Below are 19,560 nucleotides of genomic sequence, written 5' to 3' on the forward strand. Positions count from 1 at the left end.
GGTGCACAGGTTGCTTCGGGGAGGGCTACAGAGGGATGGGGCTGTAGGGAAGGGATCTGCAGAGGGCAGGTTTTGCAGCCGAGCAGCGCACGCCAACGCAGCTGAGGCCAGGGTGTTCTCATTTCCTTTGCTCTCCGAGTTATAATTTGTTCCACATTGCAGTGCCGGGGCGGCCTCTCCCTCCGCTGGCAGCATCCGAGCTGCGGTCGTTTCCATTATACCAAGGCTGCGAATCCGAGCGGCTTCCGTTAAAAAAAAAAAAAAAAAAAAGGAAAATTTTCAAATAGGGATCTGAGCAAATAGCTTTTCTGGTTGCTGCTCTGGGATGGTCACAGCTGAAATCTCGCTGCCCATCCACGCTGTGCACATGCAGGCACAGCCTTGCGGAGCTGCCTCTGCCTCGGGACGAGCCCTGGGGAAATTCCAGGAGATTAAAAAGTGCTTTAATGGTGCTGCTGCTCTTCCCAGGAGGCAGTAAGATGACCTGGTAGCTACAGGTTGATTGGCTTGATATCATCCCCCCGAGGAGGAGGAGGAGGAGAAGAAACCTAGCTTGGGCTTTGATTGATTAAAGACTTGAGCACCAGGAAGAAATTCCTGCCACCCAACGTGGCCGCATGGAAAATAACTCCTGGCGAGTAGAAACGATTTCATTCTCTGACAAGAGAAGTGACTCTCTGGATGTACCACACTTTCGTGAAGCGTTTGAGTTATGTGATGTGATATTCTTGCAGAAATCTGCACTCTGCAGTACTAAAAAAAAAAATCAGTCCAGTATTTAGAGCTGGCATTACACAGCATCAAAAAAGCCCGTATTAAATAAACCTGATCCATTTCAAAGGCAGTTATCAGGGGAGATTATCACTGCTGGGCACTGCTAGCTGGTAGCACGCCCTCGGTGTTTCAGTGCCTTTATCGCTAATCGGGAAGGAGATGGAACTGATTTCTGGAAAAGCCTGCGGCTCGCACAGAGCAGCGCAGTGTTAATGGTTTGGACAAATAGGGGCTGCGAACTGGGCAAACGGGCAAACGAAAAGCATCCCTAATTAAAGGCAGGCAGAAAATGGAAATCTTTTTTGTGCCCAAAACCAATAACTGGAGTTTTGCATGTTTTTCTGTCCCTAATCTGGGCAATGAATTGAGCACTCACCATTTCAATACTGGGAGAGGCTGAGCAGGGGCTCCCTGTCTCCCCCCCATCCAGCAGGAGCTGCTAGGGGGGGTGTGCCTCTATCTGGATTTCTGTACTGGAAAAATGAAAAAAAATCAGATTAATAGAAATTTTACTCTGAAAATAAACAAACAACAAACACCAAAACCAGCCATTTACGGTACAAGTATGTTCTGTCCTGGCACTACCAGATCTGCATTTGGGCTTGTGGCAGCCAAAACCATCTCCTACTTCTCAGTGGGGAGATGCCAGACCTCTCAGGGAGGGATGGAGGGGCTGCAGAGCGCGCCTTGCAGCAGGAGATGAGAACAGCACCCCTTCGGTCCACTTATCAATAAAATCAAGGGGGCAGGGGGCTCGATCAAAGCATCTAAACGCTCTCACGGAGGAGAAAACACACGATAGCCGAAAGCTTGTTAATTGAGCAGCGCAAAGCACGACGAGAATCAATGTCTGGCAGCCGAACTGGACGTCAGGCATAAATATTTAAGCAGCGGGAGCGATTAATCACAGAAGCAGCCGCGAGAGGCGGCGGCGGGGGGCTCAGCACCTCTCTGCCTGGCAGAAAGTTCCTTCCATAGCCCCAACGTGGGGCTGGCTGCAGGGGCTGGGCTGAGCCCGCTCCCAGGCCTTCGTTAGGTGAGTTAATTAGGCAGTGCTTTGGTCTTTAATCACACAGAGAAGAGCCTGTCTCGTGCCCTGCTGCCTCTTTCCAAGAAACGCCTGTGAAATCGGCACAGGCCCTTGGCAGGTGCTGCTTCTGCCGTCCAGTTTTTGTTACCCCTGGTCCCCTTCCTGCAGATTCATGATAAGGAGGGTGAGGGGACGGTGCTTGGTGCTCAGCAAAGCATCCAGGAAGAATAAATCCTGGTGAGCATCCATCCCAGCAGCTGGGGGAAGGAGCTGGTGCAGGATGCGATGTCCTCCCGTGAACTGCGGGGGTCCCCAGCCTGTTGTCCCCACCTGGGCATGGGAGGGGGAGCTGGGGGTCGTGGGCTTGGTGCTGGTCCCGTCTCCTCTTTCCGATGATGTCTCTTTTCCCTCTTTTTCTCTCTCCCTTTCCTCCCGGGACCGCTCCTCCTCTTCCTCTCGCAGGACGCCCACAGGACGATGCCCGCCGGGGGAAAGACCACGCTGAGGAGGGGGACAGATGGAAGGACAGGCAGGGTGTGAGAAGGATGGCAAGGTAAGGGGGGGGGGGGGGGGGGGCTTTGCTTGGGGTGGGGGCTCTGGAAAGGAGGCGTGGATGAAACAGGACCCTTGGGATACACAGGGAAAAGCAGTGGTTTGATGACAAAGTTCTTGCTTTAGCATCTTTCATGGCAGGGCCTTGTTGGGATGCCGGGGTACATTTCCTCTGCCCGAGCTGTGCTAACAGCCTGGGGAAGCGGCTCCCAAGTGCAATGGTTGGGGTGTGTGAGGGCACGCTGCCCTGCTCCCCAGGTCAGGGCCACCCCAGGAGGTGTCATATGGGCACATGTGTAGGGACAGCCTGGGCAGGAGCAGCTCCTGGGTTAAGGGGAGCTGCAGCTTCAATCCCATCCCTGCCTCAGTTTCCTCACTGGGAGGGCAGGAGCAGCCTTCCCAAACCCAGCAAGTCCCAGTGAGGCTGTTGGGGCCAATACTCAGCCCTGAGGGCAGGGTGCAAGCATAAATATCATGTCGCAGCCCTACCTGCTAGGTAGAGTTCTCACCCCAGCTTCCATGACCCAGGCAGCAGCAGAGTACCAGGGACACGGCCACCATCTCCTCCCCCTCTCTGGAGCTCCAGCACCTCTCGTTCAGAGACACAGGGCTGTAAAAAGCACAAACCCGAGCGTTTTCACAGTCCTCACAGCACTGGGATATCCCTGGGTGGGAGAGGGGTGACAGCGGCTCATCCTGGGGTTGTGGCGCTTGCCAGTGCCTCAGTTTCCCCATCCATGGCATTCAAAGCACCCCTGACCCTGGAACACAAAAGGTTTACACCCTGCAGAAATCATCCGTGCACAGCAGCAAGGCTGCTTCTGGGTGAGAAGGTGACCTCTTTCATTAGCAGCAGGGATGCTTTCTCTTCCCGAATTAGATGGCGGCTTGGAGGCTGTCCAGGGCCAGCAGCACTCTGCCTGACAGCGCTGGGGCTCGTGCGTGGCCAGATCCTGCTCGGGCAAGATTGTGCTGCAGATGCAGAGCTGCACCCCACACCTCCGTGGCCACGAGTGGCCAAATCATGCTGAACACAGCATCAGTGGCACATTTTGGAGGTCCGAATCAAATCCCTGCCCGTGCATGGGAGCCGACAGCAGCTGTGCACATCTCAGGCACAAACACCTCCCAGCGGGGCAGCCCGTTATCAGGCTGGAGGTGAGGGAAATTCCTGTCCTGTCCGAGGCAGAGAGGCATAAATTCCTCCTGGAACGCTCCCAGCAGCAGTTTGGGATGCAGCATGTTGCATTATCAGCGCCGTGCAAGCACCGGGTGGTTTTGCATCCAGGATGCGATTTCAGAGCTGGCCCCAGATGTTGGCGGGGACATCAAGCAAGAAAAAATCCAGCTGGCTGCTCCACCGCGGGCTTGCTCCAGGGAACCGGCTGTTGTTTTCAGGTGGAGGGTTTTTATGGTGTGCATGGGCTTTTTTTTCTTTCCCCTCCAGTGGAAGCAGACGACAAATTCACATTTCAGGCACCGCGGTTGGCAATGTCGCCGTGTGCTTTAACGTCCTCTGCAAACCAGCAGCGGCAAAAAGATTTGCTGGAGTACGGATGTTTTTAGAAAGGCTAATTAAAGCCCATTTTCACACAGGTGCCTCTCGGCAAGCGAAAGCATTTAGCAGTGACCTCAGACTAATTCAATTTGCACTTGAGCTTTCTGTTTCACCTCTAAAAAAGAAAAAAAATGGGATTGCTCCATAAACTCGTTAGAGAAAGTGACTCCTGAAGCGTTGGCTCCTAACCAGGCTGGGCTCTGCCGAGCCCTGGCTGCAACAAAACCGCTGGGCTCTGCTGAGTCCCGCTGCAGATAAGCACGTCCTGGCTTAGCAAGAGGGACTTTTTAATATGCATGATGGAAATTAACTTTTCAGGGGCAAAGCCATCCTGCGGTAACCGTGGGGATGCTGAGGAGCCTGGCTGAGCTTGGTTGCTGGTGTTCTGGGCTGCATAGGGGAAATCGACCTCGCTCCCTGCTGGCCTTTTCCACCTCGAAGGGGGCTCCAGCACAGGAGGTGGCTGCTCACTCCTACCTGCCACACATCAGCCCTCCAGATACCTAATTTCTCCCTTTTTCCAGACCCCTGATTTCTTTTTCCCCTTTTTCCCATCCCCACCCAGCCGCGTCCCATGACGGCCTCCCGCACCATGTTTTACGGATCCTCCTCCACCATGGCTCCGCCGTCCAAGAACCGGCTGAAGCGCCAGAGCCGCCTCCTGTCCCAGGTCCTGCAGCGCACGCTGAGCTACAAGGACCGGAGCCCCACCTCGGCTTCCCCCGCAGGCAGCGGGGACGACCCGGCCGAGCTCTCCACCCAGCTCTCCGCCCCGGGCGTCCTGAAGATTTTCGGGGGCAACATCTGCGCGGGCACCAACTACAAGAGCGTGTTGGCCACGGGCAGCTCGGGCGCACGGGAGCTGGTGAAGGAGGCCCTGGAGCGCTACGGGCTGAGCCAGCTGGGCGCCGGGCACTACGCGCTGTGCGATGTCATCGGCAGGTTCGAGGGCCCCGAGAAGCGGTGGCACACCGAGGGGCTCAGGGTCCTCGGGGACCACGAGAAGCCGCTGCTCATCCAGGACCTCTGGAAGCCCAGGGAGGGCTTCTCGCGGCGGCTGGAGCTGCGCAGGCGGGCGGAGGTGGAGGAGATGGCGGCCAGGGATGTGGACACCACCACGGCAGGTCAGCGGGCGCACCGGGGGCTTCCCAGGGGGTTTTGAGGTGCAGGGGGTGGTGCTGGCACTGGGTGGGGCAGGAGATGTGTTTTGGCTGCAGTGCTCTCGGTAGCATTGGTACTTGGCAGTCTGCGGGGAAATTCGGGACCTGCGACCTGAAGTATTCACCCCTGCTGGTGTAGGAGGAATTAAGCTAAATGAGAAGATAATGAAGAGAGAGTGATATAGGACAGAAGAGCCCCCCCCAGAGATGCCTCATCTCCCCTGCCACCCCTCACCATGATAGTTATCACAAGAAACTGACAGGTTTGTCTGTGGCCTGAGCACAAAGGAACCAAGTTTTCCTCCCCCTGCCCTCAGCTACAAGCCCACGAGGATGAGGATGGGAAGGTTTACATCAGGTTTTTAATTGCATGGGGCCCTCCATGGGCCTGACCTGGAGGCAACGGGCTCTGGTCAGGCTCAGGAGATGCTGGCCAGGTGGCTTTGCCGGGCAGGATGCCACAGGGATGGACACGAGCAGTTCCTCACGCCTGTAGGAATCGAGCGATGCTGCAGGATTACCCCTGGTGCTTGGGAAGGGGGAACCGAACCTCTCCCCACCTGCAGATGGGAGAAGAGCCTGGTTTGTCCCACCCCCCCCAGGGCTCCTTTTCCATCTGCTGTAAGGAGCCCACGCACACAGCGTGAAGGAAACCGCCAGCAGCAAATTTAGGGAGAGAGCTCGGCTCCTGGGCTCCCCTCGGATTTAAAGAAACCCAGTTCCCCCATGCAGCAGGAACCAGCTTCCCCTGCACGGACAGGGGCAGCTTTAAGGATCGTCTTTCACATTTTTTGGCAGTCCTCAAGCAAGTCCCAATACATTTTAACTCCCCCTTTTAAAAGCAAGCAGGACAGCCGAACCACGAGCCTGGGCAGGCTGAATGCAGACCCTGCTGGGGCCCCGTTGCTGTAACTCACTTGCTTTTCAGTCCAGGTTCCCTCATGCCCCATTGAGAAGGTACATATGATGGGGAGGAAGGAATAGCAGCCCCCAGCCTTCATTGTAATGCACGTGCCCGCTGGCCAGAGCCCCCCTCCTCACCCCTCCATCACTCACTGCGTCCACCTGGGGCAGGGAAGGGATGCTGGAGAACTGCTCCTGGCTTGCATGACGCACAGAGAGAAAGGGGCAGCTGCCACTCACCTTGGGGGCCTAAGGATCAAGCTGCAGAGGTGGATGCGCTTCTCTTCTCCAGCTGGGGTTGGAGATGTTAAGTGCTTCAGAAAAGCGGTGACAAAAAAAAAAAAAAAGAAAGAAGTTTTTTAAATAGAAAAAGAGGGCAAGATCTAAGTGCAAGAGCTACAGTCAGATGTAGCTGCAAGTGGTGGGAGAGCTGTGCTGCAGCTCTTCAGAGGGTCCCTGACTGAGCCCGAGGTGCCACCAAGCCTTGGTGTCCAGTTCCCCAGCTGGGACATGGGACAGCAGCGCTCACACCTCGAGCTGGGCACCATAGGGGGGTTGTGGCCCCTGCTCGGCCACGGAAGAGGCTCTGTGCTGCCCAGGCTCCCCATGCATGGAGGAGTGGTGCCCAACCTCATTACATGCCCTGCATCTGGGAATACGAGGTTATATTTCTGGTGTACAGAAATACATCTTTTGTCTCGGCAGGGTGGTGGGTTTCAAACCCCGAGGCATTTTCCACAGCTGAAAAAAAAAAAAAAAACCCTACCAAAAAACAAACCAACCACCTAACGCCCACAGTTATGCAGGCAGTTGCTGTACGGACTTACCTGTTAAAATCCCACTGCTGCAGCCATTTCTTTCAGCATCACTGGGGCTCTGCCGCCACTCCCATCCCACGCTGGTGGCACTGCCCCAAGGGACATTACACAGGGACACTTCTCCACCCCATCCATGGGCTGCTGGGGTAAGGGGGAACAAACCATCTGCTTCCAGCAGTGCCTCAAAAAGAAATAAAAGTCCTGCTGTGATTGGGGACCATGAGTGCCACCCACCAGGGTCACCCCCACCAGCCTCAAGGTCCCCTTGCCACAAGCTGAGCGCCAGCTGCCTGCCTAGGGCAGCAGGGCGCTGGGGTGGAAAACGCAGCTTCTGTGCAAAAATAAGGGGGGGGGGTTTGGGCTTGGGGTGGCCTAGGAGAAAAGCACAGGGGTGCTGCAAAGCGAGACCCCCAGGGAAATACCCAGAGAGCCCTTCCCCACGCAGGACACTGTTGATGTCACGGAGGGATGGCGCATTGCGGCCTGCCCTGCTGCTGAGCCAGGGGCCTGGGGAAAGGCCCTGCACCCATCTGTGACCTGTCAGCACCTGGCTTAAGAGTTTTATCTGCTCAGTTATCCATTATCCTAATTGGTTTATTAGCTGCTTCCCGGTGGGGAGGAAGGTGCTCGCTCCTCACGCCACTAATTAGCAGTGCAGGTGGAGCACCTCTGTGCTAAACGAGGCTGACGGCCTCCCCCTCCCGAGATCCCCGGCCCCTCAACTTTTGGGGAGCAACGAGGCAGCAAATAGGGAGTACGTGGGGTGCTTGGGGGAGCACCCACAAACCGGGGTGCAGCGCTCAGCTTCACCAAAACTGCCCCCGTTTTGCTCCGTGTCCCGAGCTCGTGGGGGCTTCCCCGGGAACAAATCATGCCTGGGTCCCGCAAAGTTATTTATTTATTGACTGATTTACGTAGCCAGGAACAGGGACCCCTCTTTCCCAGGCTGAAAAAGAGGCAGGTCCCAGCCAGGCTCTCGAGCACCAAAACCCGCAGGTTTTCCCCCAGGATGCAGGAGGGGTTTGGAGGCAGCAGCTTGGCGACGCTTCCACGACTTTTTGGGCGGGATCACCTGCAAATGCTGGCGAGGAGAAAACAGCACTAGAGGACCGAAAATAAAACCAAATAACCTGGTTTGTAGACGGAGTTTGTTACGCTCAGGAAAAGAGACGTGTTTATCTTTCCAGTGCAGCTCCGGGGTTAGCGGGGAGCCGGTGCCGGGGGCTCTGCCGGCACTGCAAAAGCAGCTTTTTCCTCCGTGGTTTTCCTACACAAAGTAAATACAGAAGCTTCCTTCCCCCCAGATAAGGGAGCGGCGATGGCGTGCCCCTGTGGGCGGGGGGACCCCAGGCCCCGCAGCTCCCGGTGCCTCCTGGTGCAAGGAGCCGGAGTTGGTGCTGCCCGGCAGGATCCGGCCCCTCTTGGGCTCGGGCAGAGGCTGTGGGGTGAGCCATGGCCTCCTGCAGACCCCTGGGGATGACAACGGGTGTCCTCAGCGCCTTGGCTCTGCTGGAACCCGGGCACGCTTGTTGCACCCCCAAATTTCACATCTGGGGGGTGCAGGTGGGGCAGAGGCGCTGCTGCGGCCCCGTAATGGGTGATGGGACCCATAACGCAGGATGGGACCCATAAGGGGTGATGGGACCCATAACGCAGGATGGGACCCTGCCCGAATCCCAAGGCATGTAAGCAGCAGGGGCTATTTTCTCCCTCTCCCACCCCCCTTTCCCCATCCCCATCATTTTCCCAGCAAAGGAGCGCTCGACTTAAAACAAACAAACAAAAAAATGTATTTCGGTACCGGCAGCCCGTTCCTCACCAAATAAGGCAGATGATGGTTTTTTTGGGGGCCGAACCTTGTCAGCGTCCCTTTAAGCAGCCCCAGGAGCCCGGCTATCCACTCGGCCGTCCCCAAATCCCTCTGTCTGTCCCCAAATCCCACCGTCCGTCCCCAAAAGCCGCCTCTCTGTGCATGGCCGGAGCAGCGGAGCTGCAGGCAGGGCTCTGGCTCGGTGCTGCACCGACGCTGCCGCAGCACAGCTCCCGCAGGCAGAGCCTTCAGGCTTTTCCCTCTTCATCCTCCTCCTCGGCCAGCCCCGAATGCCAGCGCCCTGCTCCCGGGAGGCTGCCCACCAGAGGTACGAGCCGGCCGCCGACCCCACAACTTCTTCTTATTGCTGCTGGAGCCCAGCTGGCAGCCTGGGGGGTGGGGGTGGGGGTCCCAAGGGAGCCCCCACGCTGGGGACGCCGCTGCTTCGGTGGCTGGGCCAGGCCTGGCTTATTCATTCGTCCTGCAGACAGCGCTGCCCGAATTGATGCCTGGGAGAAGTTAATTACAGCTCGCTCCTGCGGCAGGCGAGCGGGCAGGCTCCGCTGCAGCTCCCTGCCTGCCTGGGGGGGCTCCCTGCAGCCCCCACTCTCTGCTGCCCAGTGACTGCTACAAGCCAGAAGGCAGCATCCAGGCTCTATTTTTTTTCCCCTCTTTTTTTTTTTTTTTAAAAAAAGAAGATTGAGATTTTAGAGATTCCCTTTTAGCACAGTCTTCCCCCCCCCCCCCCCCCTCCAACCCTGGCAGCATGAGGGATGCTGAACCCCTCCCTGGCTGCCCCAAGGTCAGCAGGGGTTTTGGGATGGGCTGGGGTCCCTCTTTTTGGTGATGGGGAGGGAAGGGGGGGGGCGGGGGGGCACAAAACTCCCCACACTGGCGCCCTGCAGTTGGGGTTGGACACAGGGTGGGCAGGGGGACGCCAGCCCTGGGGAGGGGGGGGGCGGGGGGGGGGGGTCGCCCTCCAGCTGCGCTCCCCAGGGCTCCCAGCAGTTCCACCGCATCCCTCCGGCACCGTGCTGCGGCACCCGGGATGCTGCTGGGACAGCGTTAGGGCTTCTCCTCCCGCAGGCATCAACGCCCAAGCGCGGAAACTGCAGCGGCACCGGGCCAGGGGGGCCATGCGGGTGCTGGCGGGGGCTAAGCGGCTCAGCACCCCCCCGGCCCTGCGACGCAGCCTCAGCGAGAGCAGCCTGGGCCGCCCGGCGTCGCGGGACGAGGAGCAGCTCCGCAGGCACTGCTCCACCTTGCCCGACAGCCTGCGGGGTCCGGCCAGCCCGCGGGGGCCCGCGGCGGAGGAGCGGAGCGGGAGCAGCATGCGGTACTCCCTCTACCAGTCCCCGCACCTCCTGCTCCTGCAGGGCTACAGCCAGCAGCATGTAAGCACCGCGCAAGCCTTCCCGCTCACCGCCCCGGCATTTTTTTCTTCCCCCCCCCCCGCCCCCCCTTTGCTTTTATGGCGCCCATCCACGCTCCTAAATCTGCGGGGATGGGGAGCTGCTTGCACGGCTGGAGCTGCTGGGGGGGGGGGTGGGTTATGGGGTGGGTGGAAAGGGCAGCCGTAAGGAAATGAGCTGTGTAAGTCTGGGGTGTGCGATCTGTCCTGCACACCTCAAAGCACGCAGATGGGTTGAGATTTTTTGGGGGGATCTGGCTGTGGAGGCATGGGGAAAGCCCTGAAGCTGCATCCCTGCCCCGGCGTGAGGCAGACCCAGTTCTGCAGGACGAGGGCTGGGAGCTGCCCCGGCCCCGTCTGGCTGCCTCGTTACTGGCAAACGTAATGAGAGGCAGCGATGAGACAGCACGTCTGGGTGCCTCTGCTCCCCAGCCCGGGAGGCGCTGGGAGAACTGGAAAGGACTGGGGCAACTCTTTTGGTTAATGGCTACTTTGTCCGGGCTGAATATCTGGCTAGTCTGAGATTTCCAGCTCTGCCTCGGCGCTGCAGCTCTCTTCTGTCTGCTGCAAGCCCATTAAACACCCGGGGAAACTGAGGCACGCGGTGGTTCTGTGCGCTGCCGCGGGCAGGGCAGGGGCTGGGAGGGCGCAGCTGCCCCAGGGGCACGCAGGTGGGATGTGGATGGAGGGCTCCTCCTGCCCTGAACAGCCCCAGAGCTGCCCCATTTATCGCATGCGCCAAGCTCCTGCACCCACGTAGCAGCGTGCCCAAAGCAGCCCCGCTCGCTGGGCTCAGTGCTGAGCGCTCGTTTGTCTTTGGTGCTGCCAAAGAAATGCACGTCGGGGTGCAGGAGTTAAGGGGTGCGTGCACGTCCTGGCTGCACCACCCACGCTTCTCATGGGGCAAGGAAAATAAAGAGAAAAGTGGTTCTGCTGCCGCGAGGTGCGGGCAGCCGGGGGGTTGCAGCACACCGTGCACAGCCCCCCCGCTCACGCCGCGTGTCCCCGCTCGGCAGGACAGCCTGGTGTACCTGCTGAACCGCGAGCAGCACACGGTGGGCCAGAGGACGCAGGCGAGCAAGCCCAGCATCAGCCTGTCGGCCCCGGACATCCTGCCCCTGCACTGCACCATCAGGAAGCTCCGAGCATCCCGGCACCGCTCCGAGGAGCAGCTGGTGCTGGAGCCCAGCGCCGGCGCCGGCGTCTCCATCAACTTCTGCCAGGTGGCCCGGACGGCCGTGCTGCGGCACGGGGACCTGCTGTCCCTCGGCCTCTACTACCTGCTCCTCTACAAGGACCCCATGAAGGCTCAGCCTCTGCCGGCGCAGACCCTGCTGCGGCTGCGGGCGCTGCACCCCGAGGGCCCCCCCATCTGCGGGGCGTGCGGCAGCCTGCTGAAGGAACGGGGTTTTTCGGGGGCTCCTTCCAAAAAACGGGGCCCTTCGCCCACCGGCGGCCCCAGGGCTCCCCGCAGAAAGCTGCTGCTGGAGTTCGAGCCGGCGGCCGAGGACGTGCTGCTGCGGCGCATCGTGACCCTGATTGAGCCGGGGGGGGACGACCACAAGCTGACCCCCGCCTTCCTGATCTGCCTCTGCATCCAGCACTCGGCCTCCAGCTTCGAGCCCGGAGACTTCGGGCAGCTGCTGCTCAAAGCGGCCAAAATGATCCAGAGGACGGTGTGGGTCAGTCGCCAGGGGGGTGGAGGGGTGGGGGCAGTGGGGAACCCCCCCTGGGCTTCCCCACCCTGGTCCCCACGTGCGGCCGATGCCCCTGACGCGGTCAGGGGGATGCTCCCCCCGCCGACCCCATCCCCAGGTCATCACTCGTGCTTTCTCCTTCTCTCCCTGCCCAGGAGCGGACGCGGGAGCTGGCTGAGAAGCAGTCCCAGCAGTAAGTGCCACCCACCTCCCCTCCTGGCTCTGCCCCAAAACAGGGGGAATTCAGCCCAGTTCTCCCTCCGCAGCCGGGTGTAACCACCCCGGTGCCCGCCCAGCCTGCCAGCACTGCTGCACACTGCGTTTTCTTGCTAGATCCCACATATTTGGCTCTCTGGTCCTTTTGCCACGGTGCCTGCAAAGCCCCTGCTTGGGAATGTGGGGCTGGGAAAGCTTGGGGGGGGGGGGGGGGGGACAGGACCCACAGCAGCCCTGGGACTTCTCCCGCTCAGGACCTCACCCAAACGGGACCCAAATTCCCTGGGGACACAGCTGGGATGGCCTTTACTATAGCAGGAAAAAGTGGTTCAGCCGTTGAGAAACTTCCCAGATGCTTTTTATTTGTTTTATTTTTGAACGGCCCAGCATGGGCAGGCCGGGTTTAACCGTCCAGAGCTGGCAGGCGCAGCGCATATTTCTCGGGGAAAGAGAACCTTCCTCAGCCACGGGCGCTTCCTGCAGTTGAGCTGGGCCAATGTTGGGGGGGGTGCCCCAAAAACACCAGGGGTGCCCCAAAAAACACCTTTGCCATCCCACAGAGCCACCAGATTGGTGTGTGCAAAGGGTTTTCCTAAGCAGGGTGCTGGGCTCAGCGAGGTCTCCAGGCTCATCCCGAGGGCTGCTTTTTTGGCTGCTTTCACCCCAAGAAGCCCCCAGCCACGAGCTGGGGGGCAGCAGCTGTAACGCCCGTTGTCTCCCCCCAGCCAGGACCCCGCCGCCCTGTCCCGCTTGGGCATCGCAGACCTGCTGCCGGACCTGCAGCACATCCTCTTCTGGATGTCCAACGCCATCGAGGTCCTCTACTTCGTCCAGCAGAAGTCGCCCACCTACATCCAGAGCATGGAGGAGGAGCTGGACGTCAAAGGTGGGGGGCTCGGGGCTGCTGCTCACCCCACATAGCCGCTTCCGCCGGCTGGGAGCGACTTTATCCCTCTGACCCCTGGCTGTAAGCAGCTCTTGGTGCTCCATGAGGCTCCTTTAGCCTCCTGCAAGCCTCACCCGCAAGCACACGAGGGTGATCTGCATCCTTGCACCGTGCCCAGGAGCATGAATAACCCCCACGCTGGGGGAATTCGGGGAGCTGTGAATGGGGGGGCTGCCCTGCTCAGCTGCTTGGTTCTCCGGGTTCTGCTGATCAGGGAAGGGCTGAGCCGATGGAAAGAAACAGCCCCAAAGCGAGCCAGGAAGAGGGCAGCATCTTGATTTCCACCCTCAAAATAGCTGCCAGAACAATTTCAGGTGTGCAAGCATCAGGCAGCCCTGGGGTTGGGATGCCCCTGCAAGGGGAGCTGGGTGTTTCTGCACCCGCTTGGAGCTGGCGGCGGTGATCTCGTGCCGGGGACCAGCTCCATAGACAGCCCAGCCAGCTTTGTTTCCAAATTTTCCCCTTTGCTCCCACATTTTCCCCTCCGTCCCCCAGGCTCCAAGGAGTCTCTGTTCTCCTCGACCATCACAGCCAGCGAGGAGGCGATGACGGTGCTGGAGGAGGTGATCATGTACACCTTCCAGCAGTGCGTCTACTACATCTCCAAGGTAGGCACCCCCCAGGAGGGCAGCAGCTCCCCGCGGCCATCGTGAGCATCCGCAGCAGTGCTCGCAGGAGCCTTTAGGCTCGTGTAGCACCGAGGTGCTTTCCTTCGGGCTGCAGTGCCCCGATTTTTGGTTGCAGCCCAGGAAAAGTGTGGAATTACCGCGGCTTGTTTCCCTGCTGGGGAGGAGGTGTTTGGGGAGAGCTCGCTTGGCTCCGGCCGCTGCCCGGCGCGGCGGCCAGCCCCGGCATAATGGTGCGATTCAGGGCAGGAGGGAAAGGGGCCCCTGGGCTGTCACCGTTGGACCGGGCGGCACCGCAGGGGAGCAGGGAACAGAGCGGGCAGTGTGAGGCAGGAGAAAGGCGGCTGTGTGCGGGACACGGCCCGCGGGGACCCAGGGGATGCTCCTGCGCTGCTCCGTCCTCGCCTCGCTCTCAGCCCCAGCACAGACGGGTGTTGGATGCTGCTCGCCCGGCCGGGCTCCTGCTAAAACAAACAAGGAAACAAAGGAGCGTGGTCCTGCTGTCAGCTCTCAGCTCCTTCTGCCTCCCGTGCAGTGTCTGTACGTGTCGCTGCCGGCCCTGCTGGAGTGCAACCCCTTCCAGAACGAGGGCCGGGAGGGCTGGCGGGCGTCCCCGCCGCTGCCCGAGGAGCTGCGCAGGGTGGTGCTGACCTACCAGGCTGTGCTGGACCTGCTCCGCCAGTACGAAGTGCACCCCGAGATCACCTCCCAGATGTTCGCCTACCTCTTCTTCTTCTCCAACACGCTGCTCTTCAACCAGCTCCTGGACAAGGGTCAGTCCTCCTCCTCCTCCTCCTCCCAGTCCTCCCTCACCCAGCCTTCACCCCAGTCCATCCCAGTTCCTCCTGGGGGAGGTCCAGGAGAGAGGGGGCTGGAGATGGGCAGGTTCCAGCGTGGTTATGGGGACACCAAGCACAAATCCAGCAGCTGAGCACCTGCGCCTTTGCTTCCTCAGGCTCTCCATCCTCAGCATCCCCCTTAAGTCATTTCTCACATGGGGTTGGCTTTTGCGGTGCCCATCCACTACCAGGCTCACGCTGAGCTGTCCCCAGGCAAAGCTCCCTGTCCCCCTTGCACACACACAGCTGCCCCCCCCAGCTCCCCATTCCCAGGAGGGGTTTAACCCTAGTCTCGTCCCTTTTGAGTCCGGACAGAGGTGGCTGGAAGCAGTTTGCTCCACGGAGGGCTGCTTACTAAAGAACCACCGCAGCCTGCTTTGTAATTGAGGAGCAAGACGGTGCTCGTTAGCCCTAATTATCGCAGCAGCGCTGCCGGATGGCAGAGCTGGCTCCTTGCCCCAACCCTATTAGTGCCACCGTGAGTCATAGCCATGGGACACGGGGGACGTCAACCTGGGGGCGTTAATTGGGCGCATTAATCGAGTTTTGCCCCTCGGCAAGGGGCTGGGGGCTCCGGCTGAAGGAGGGGGGGGGTCTGTTCCCCCAAAACCACGCTGACGGGGCACTGCTCTGCCTCGCAGGCTCCTCTCTTGGCTGCTTCCACTGGTCGCAGGGGGTGAAGCTGCGAGCCAGCGTGCGGCTGCTCCTCGAGTGGCTGCGCGGCGCCGGCTTCGAGCAGCTGGCCCAGCAGTTCTTCGCCAAGCTGGCCAGCGTGGCCAACCTGCTGGCCATGCCCGGCTCCCAGCTGCTGCAGGTGGGTGAGGGGGGCTCTGACCGCGATGGGTTGGGCACGGGGCGATGCGATGCCACTTGCCCCGTGTGCTGTCTCCTCGCCCAGATGAGCTGGCCGGCCCTGCGAGCCGAGTTCCCGGCGCTGAGCCCCGCGCAGCTCCACTGGGTGCTGAGCCAGTGCCAGGCGGTGATGGACGTGGGCTTCGTCGCGGCGTGGCAGCCCGGCGAGGAGGACAGCACGACCGCCTTCCAGCACGGTGAGCCCCTGGTTTTGTGCTCGGTGCTGCTGCGGTCACCGGGGTCCTGGTGCCCGCAGGATCCCTGCGAGGTTTTTACTAACAAACCGAGCAGGAGGTGCCCTTCCCCTCCCTGGGGCTCCTGCAGGTAGCAGCAGTGATCAGGAATAACCTCGGTCCCGTGACGCTGGGGTATGACAAAGGATGCTGAGTGCACTTAGAGGGGTGTGGGGCCACTTCTGCGCTCCCAAACGAGGGACGCTGCTGCTGCCCCACGGCCCCAATCCTGGCTGGGGAGACCCAACGGGGCGAGCAGGAGCAGCCTGCCGATGCTCGCCTCCCTCCTGCTGCCTTTCAGAGGGGATGCTGGAGTCCTTCGACAACCACCCGCCCATCGTCCTGCCCAGCGGGGGCTTCAAGGTGGACCTGGAGGTGGAGACGCTGGACGATAACATCTACCGGCACCTCCTCTACATCCGCCACTTCCTCTGGAGCCTGCAGAGCAAGAGCCCCCAGGGCGGGGAAGGGCCAGGCGCAGCACCCCCAAAGGTAGCCTTGGCCCCCACACCCCATGGAGGGGCTGTTTTCAGGGGGGGGGTGGGTGGAGGGGTGCTGAGCCCCCTCTGAGCCCGGACCTGAACTCTCAGCCTGCATCCCAGAGCTGCTGGGGAGGGAGGCGATGCCCTGGTGGTGGGAGCTCAGCGTGCAGAGCTGCTGGGAGGATTAGTGCTGCTAATCCCCCCCTGCGGGGTGCGGGGAGGGGACAGCAGAGGACAGGACAGCAGAGGACAGGCTCCTTCCAGTGGTCTCATTAGCAGGGAGAGTGGAGGACGGGGGTATTTGCAGGCAGCGCTCCCCTTCTCCCCAGACGTGACCCCGTCTGTCCCCACGTAGGCACGCAGCCTTTCACAAAAAAAAAACCCGCTAAGGGTAAGTTGTGGCCACAAAGCTGCAGGGTGAGAGTTGTGAGAAGCCAGGGCAGGCACCAGCAGCAGCCAAATCGCTGAGGTTTCGGACGGGGCCGACAGCCGCGATGCGCACAAAGCCCAGGGGATGGCGGGGGTACAGCACCCACCCGCCCATGATCCCATAGAGTGTGTTTTGGGTATTTTTTTTCTCCTTTTAAAGAAAGAGCCACGCGCAACACCAGAAGTCCTGGAGGAGAACACGAGCCTGGTGGCAGCCCCGGGGAGCAGCACGGTCACCCCGGGGGGCTGCTGCTCCCCAGGGGGCTGCACCGAGCCGGATGGGAGCCCCCTGCCCGCCCTAGCTGCCAACGGCTGCCCCCGGCAGCACCCCGCCGGCGAGCCGCAGCTCCAGGAGAAGCTCCAGCAGCTGCAGCTGGGCAGGGGCCCGCCCCCCCCGGCCCCCTCCTGCCTGCTGACGCCCCCCACCACCCCTCTGAACTTCGACTCCGCCAGCCCGGAGTCCCCACAGGGCACTGGCAAGACTCTGCAGGACCCGCGGAGGAACGGGATGAACGGCACCAAAGGCAGCACCCCTGAAGGTACCAAAGGCTGGTGCTGCCCTTGGGGGGGTGCAGGAAGGGGGACAGAGCCCATGAGGCCACCTTTGCTGCCCTTTTCCTGCACACACACGGTTTTTAGGGGGATTTTTGGTGCTTGGTCAGGGCAGGGGAGCACATTGAGCATCTCGGCCTGCACCTGCCCCAGCAGGGAGCCAGCCCTGGGGCTACCCCAGGTCGGCTTTGATGGGGTTTTGGGGGGGGGGGGGGGGAAGTTGTAAGGCTGAGTCTGGGGGATGGCAGAGTGATAATAACCCGGTGTCCCCGCTGCCAGGCTGCTCGCCGACCCCCTACGACTACCCCACGCCGGAATCCTCCAGCCGCAGCTCTGCCACCGATGACTTCTGCTACGTCTTCGTGGTGGAGCTGGAGAGAGGGCCCCTGGGGCTGGGGATGGGGCTGATCGACGGCTTGGTGAGTTCCTGCCGGCCGCAGGACGGTGCCACAGCTCTGCAGAGAGCCGCCCTGGGACACGTGGGAGGGAATGGTTCACACCTCGAGGAAGGTGACGGCTTTGCACGGAGCCAAGGAGCTTTTATCGGGGAAAATGAGGCACGGAGCAACCTCCAGTGGATCCCCGCTGCTGCGTTGCTGCGTGCCAGGTCCGTCACGGCTGTTCTGCAGCTGGCGAGAGTGAACAGCTCAGTGCTGCTGTGGAAGGAAAATGACTCAGGCGAGGTTTTTCCTATGCCCTTCGGTGCGTGGCGAAGCAAGCACGGGGGGGACCCGCCCTGCCTATGCCGGCGGGGTCCAGGGGCTCACGGGGTGCCAAGCAGCGCTCCGTCAGCCACTGTGCTTGCTGCTCCCCCCCCCTCTGGCACACAATCTGGCTTAGCGCAGCGGAGCATCTTACTAAGGTGGCCTTTCACGGCCGTGTGTTTGTTAGTCAGTAGGAAACAGGGCGTCACCGAGCCCTGGGATAGCCGGGAGAGAACGGCTCCCAGCCCAGCTCCAGGTTAACGATGCTTCACGCTAATTGAGCCAGAAAAGATCGCCCAGCCAGACGCTCGCTGCCTTTCCCCCCCAACAGCACACGCCTCTCACCTCTCCCGGCATCTACATCCGCACCCTGATCGAGGACAGCCCCGCGGCTGCCGACGGCAGGCTCTCCATCGGGGACCGCATCCTGGCTGTCAACGGCACCAGCCTCATCGGGGCGGACTACCAGAGGTGAGGTTACCTGCGCAGGACGTGGCGAAATAGGGGGAAGTTTGGGAGAGGGAGCAGGCAGAAAATGCCTGGGGCATGTTCTGGAAATAAAGCCGACCCCAGAGGTGGGTCTCGGCAATCCTCAGCTGCTCCAGCTGCAGCCCACCCTGGGCATCCTTTCCCAGGCTGCAGGGTAGGCAGCTCGCACCCACCTTGCTGTTAGTGCCTCGGGGCAGAGCTGCTCTGGGATCATTTTTCCTTGTCCTGGCAGTGCTTGCGTGAAGGCCAGGCTCTCCGTAAAGCGAACTGCAGGAGGGAAACAGGCCCTGCTTGTAACACCGAGCAGGCACAGAGCAGAAGCTGGGGGTGTTTGGCACGGGGAGAAGAGCCGCCCGGTGTGGCTGCTGCTGTCATCGAGGTGGACGAAGGGGATGGAGCCCTGCTGGTTCAGCACACAGCCCGTGAACCCGCAGGCTCTGGGGGCTGTCGGCCTGTGGCTGGGCCCCCAGGGAACCAGCGTTCACCTCTCCTCCTTGCCGCTCTCTGCAGTGCAGTGGACCTCATCCGCTCCGGAGGGAAGAAGCTGCGGTTTCTGGTCGCCAAGTCAGACATGGAAATAGCAAAGAAAATCATCTCCAGCTCCTCTTCCTCTTAGTTCTGGTGGTACAAGGGGCTCTCTGCAGCAACTGGAGCTGCACCCGCGAGCTAAGGCTGACCTTGTGGAGCCCGGAGTGCACGAGGGAGGACTAGGACTCCACAACTGTCCTCGATTTGCTTTTCAACACCTTGCCCTGCGCTGCAGTGGATGGAAGGACACACGAAGGTGCTGCACGCTTCTCCCCACTGCACCAGCTGGGAGCACCATTCCTGATCCATCGTCCAAATCTCACCTTACAGCCTGTGTCATCCTTCTCAGGAGCTTTCCTGCTCCTCCATCCCCCTGGAAGAGAGCAGGAAGGGGTGCTCGCCCCACGGAGGCTGGAAGCAGGCTCCTCTGTTCCTCCAGGCTGACAGCCCTGCATGGTTCTCCTCACTCTGGCACAAACATTCAGGAACGCATTTCAGTTCTCCTGTTACTCTTTCACAGTGGAAGGGCAGGCTTGAAACAGCTCTGGGATTTAAAGGTTACGTAGCCAGGCCTGGGTTTCACTGCGACAGCAGCAGGTCAGGCTGGAAAATGGGCAGAGCCAGGGCAGGCACCCAGCTCTGGGGTGGTAAACGCAGCACAACAAGCAGGAGCGGGATCCCAAGCAGGATGCCTTGCTGGGAGTCCCCGGGGCCGTGCCCGAAGCCAGGTGCCTTTTGCTGCTGGGCTACAGTCACGCTGCCCCCAGCCCTGCAGAGGGATGGGATGCAGTTTCAGCAAAGGGCTGACACCACCAGCAGTTCCCCGAGTCCCGGGGGCAGGCCCGTTGAGAACAGGGTGCTCTCATCCTGCCCCACGCAGCAGATTTACTGCCCGGCTCTGCCACCGTTTCCTACCCAGCTCAGAGCATCTCAGAAGTGCGTGCTGCGGCC

General features: G+C 60.7%; 1 protein-coding gene across 1 annotated transcript; it reads left to right on the forward strand.

Moving 5' to 3' along the window:
• Window positions 1-4,491: 4,491 nt before the first annotated feature.
• On the forward strand, window positions 4,492-18,705 carry RADIL (Rap associating with DIL domain). The gene is made up of 14 exons (XM_035548877.1): window positions 4,492-5,038; window positions 9,692-9,999; window positions 11,033-11,698; window positions 11,869-11,906; window positions 12,655-12,815; window positions 13,371-13,483; window positions 14,037-14,274; window positions 14,982-15,154; window positions 15,239-15,389; window positions 15,727-15,917; window positions 16,497-16,875; window positions 17,168-17,307; window positions 17,924-18,063; window positions 18,592-18,705. Exons 1-14 carry the CDS (start codon window positions 4,507-4,509, stop codon window positions 18,695-18,697), a joined length of 3,336 nt encoding a protein of 1,111 aa, XP_035404770.1. The 5' UTR covers window positions 4,492-4,506; the 3' UTR covers window positions 18,698-18,705.
• The last annotated feature ends 855 nt before the right edge of the window (window positions 18,706-19,560 follow it).

This window comes from Cygnus atratus, chromosome 15 (assembly GCF_013377495.2).
Source record: "Cygnus atratus isolate AKBS03 ecotype Queensland, Australia chromosome 15, CAtr_DNAZoo_HiC_assembly, whole genome shotgun sequence".
NCBI lineage: Eukaryota > Metazoa > Chordata > Aves > Anseriformes > Anatidae > Cygnus > Cygnus atratus.

What these genes read in the sequence shown, in the direction of transcription:
- RADIL (XM_035548877.1), top strand. Translation starts at nt 4,507, where the DNA reads ATGTTTTACGGATCCTCCTCCACCATGGCTCCGCCGTCCAAGAACCGG. An exon ending in TGATCCAGAGGACGGTGTGG is followed by an intron (nt 11,699 to 11,868) that starts GTCAGTCGCCAG and finishes CTCCCTGCCCAG; the next exon opens with GAGCGGACGCGGGAGCTGGC. An exon ending in CCGGCTCCCAGCTGCTGCAG is followed by an intron (nt 15,155 to 15,238) that starts GTGGGTGAGGGG and finishes CTCCTCGCCCAG; the next exon opens with ATGAGCTGGCCGGCCCTGCG.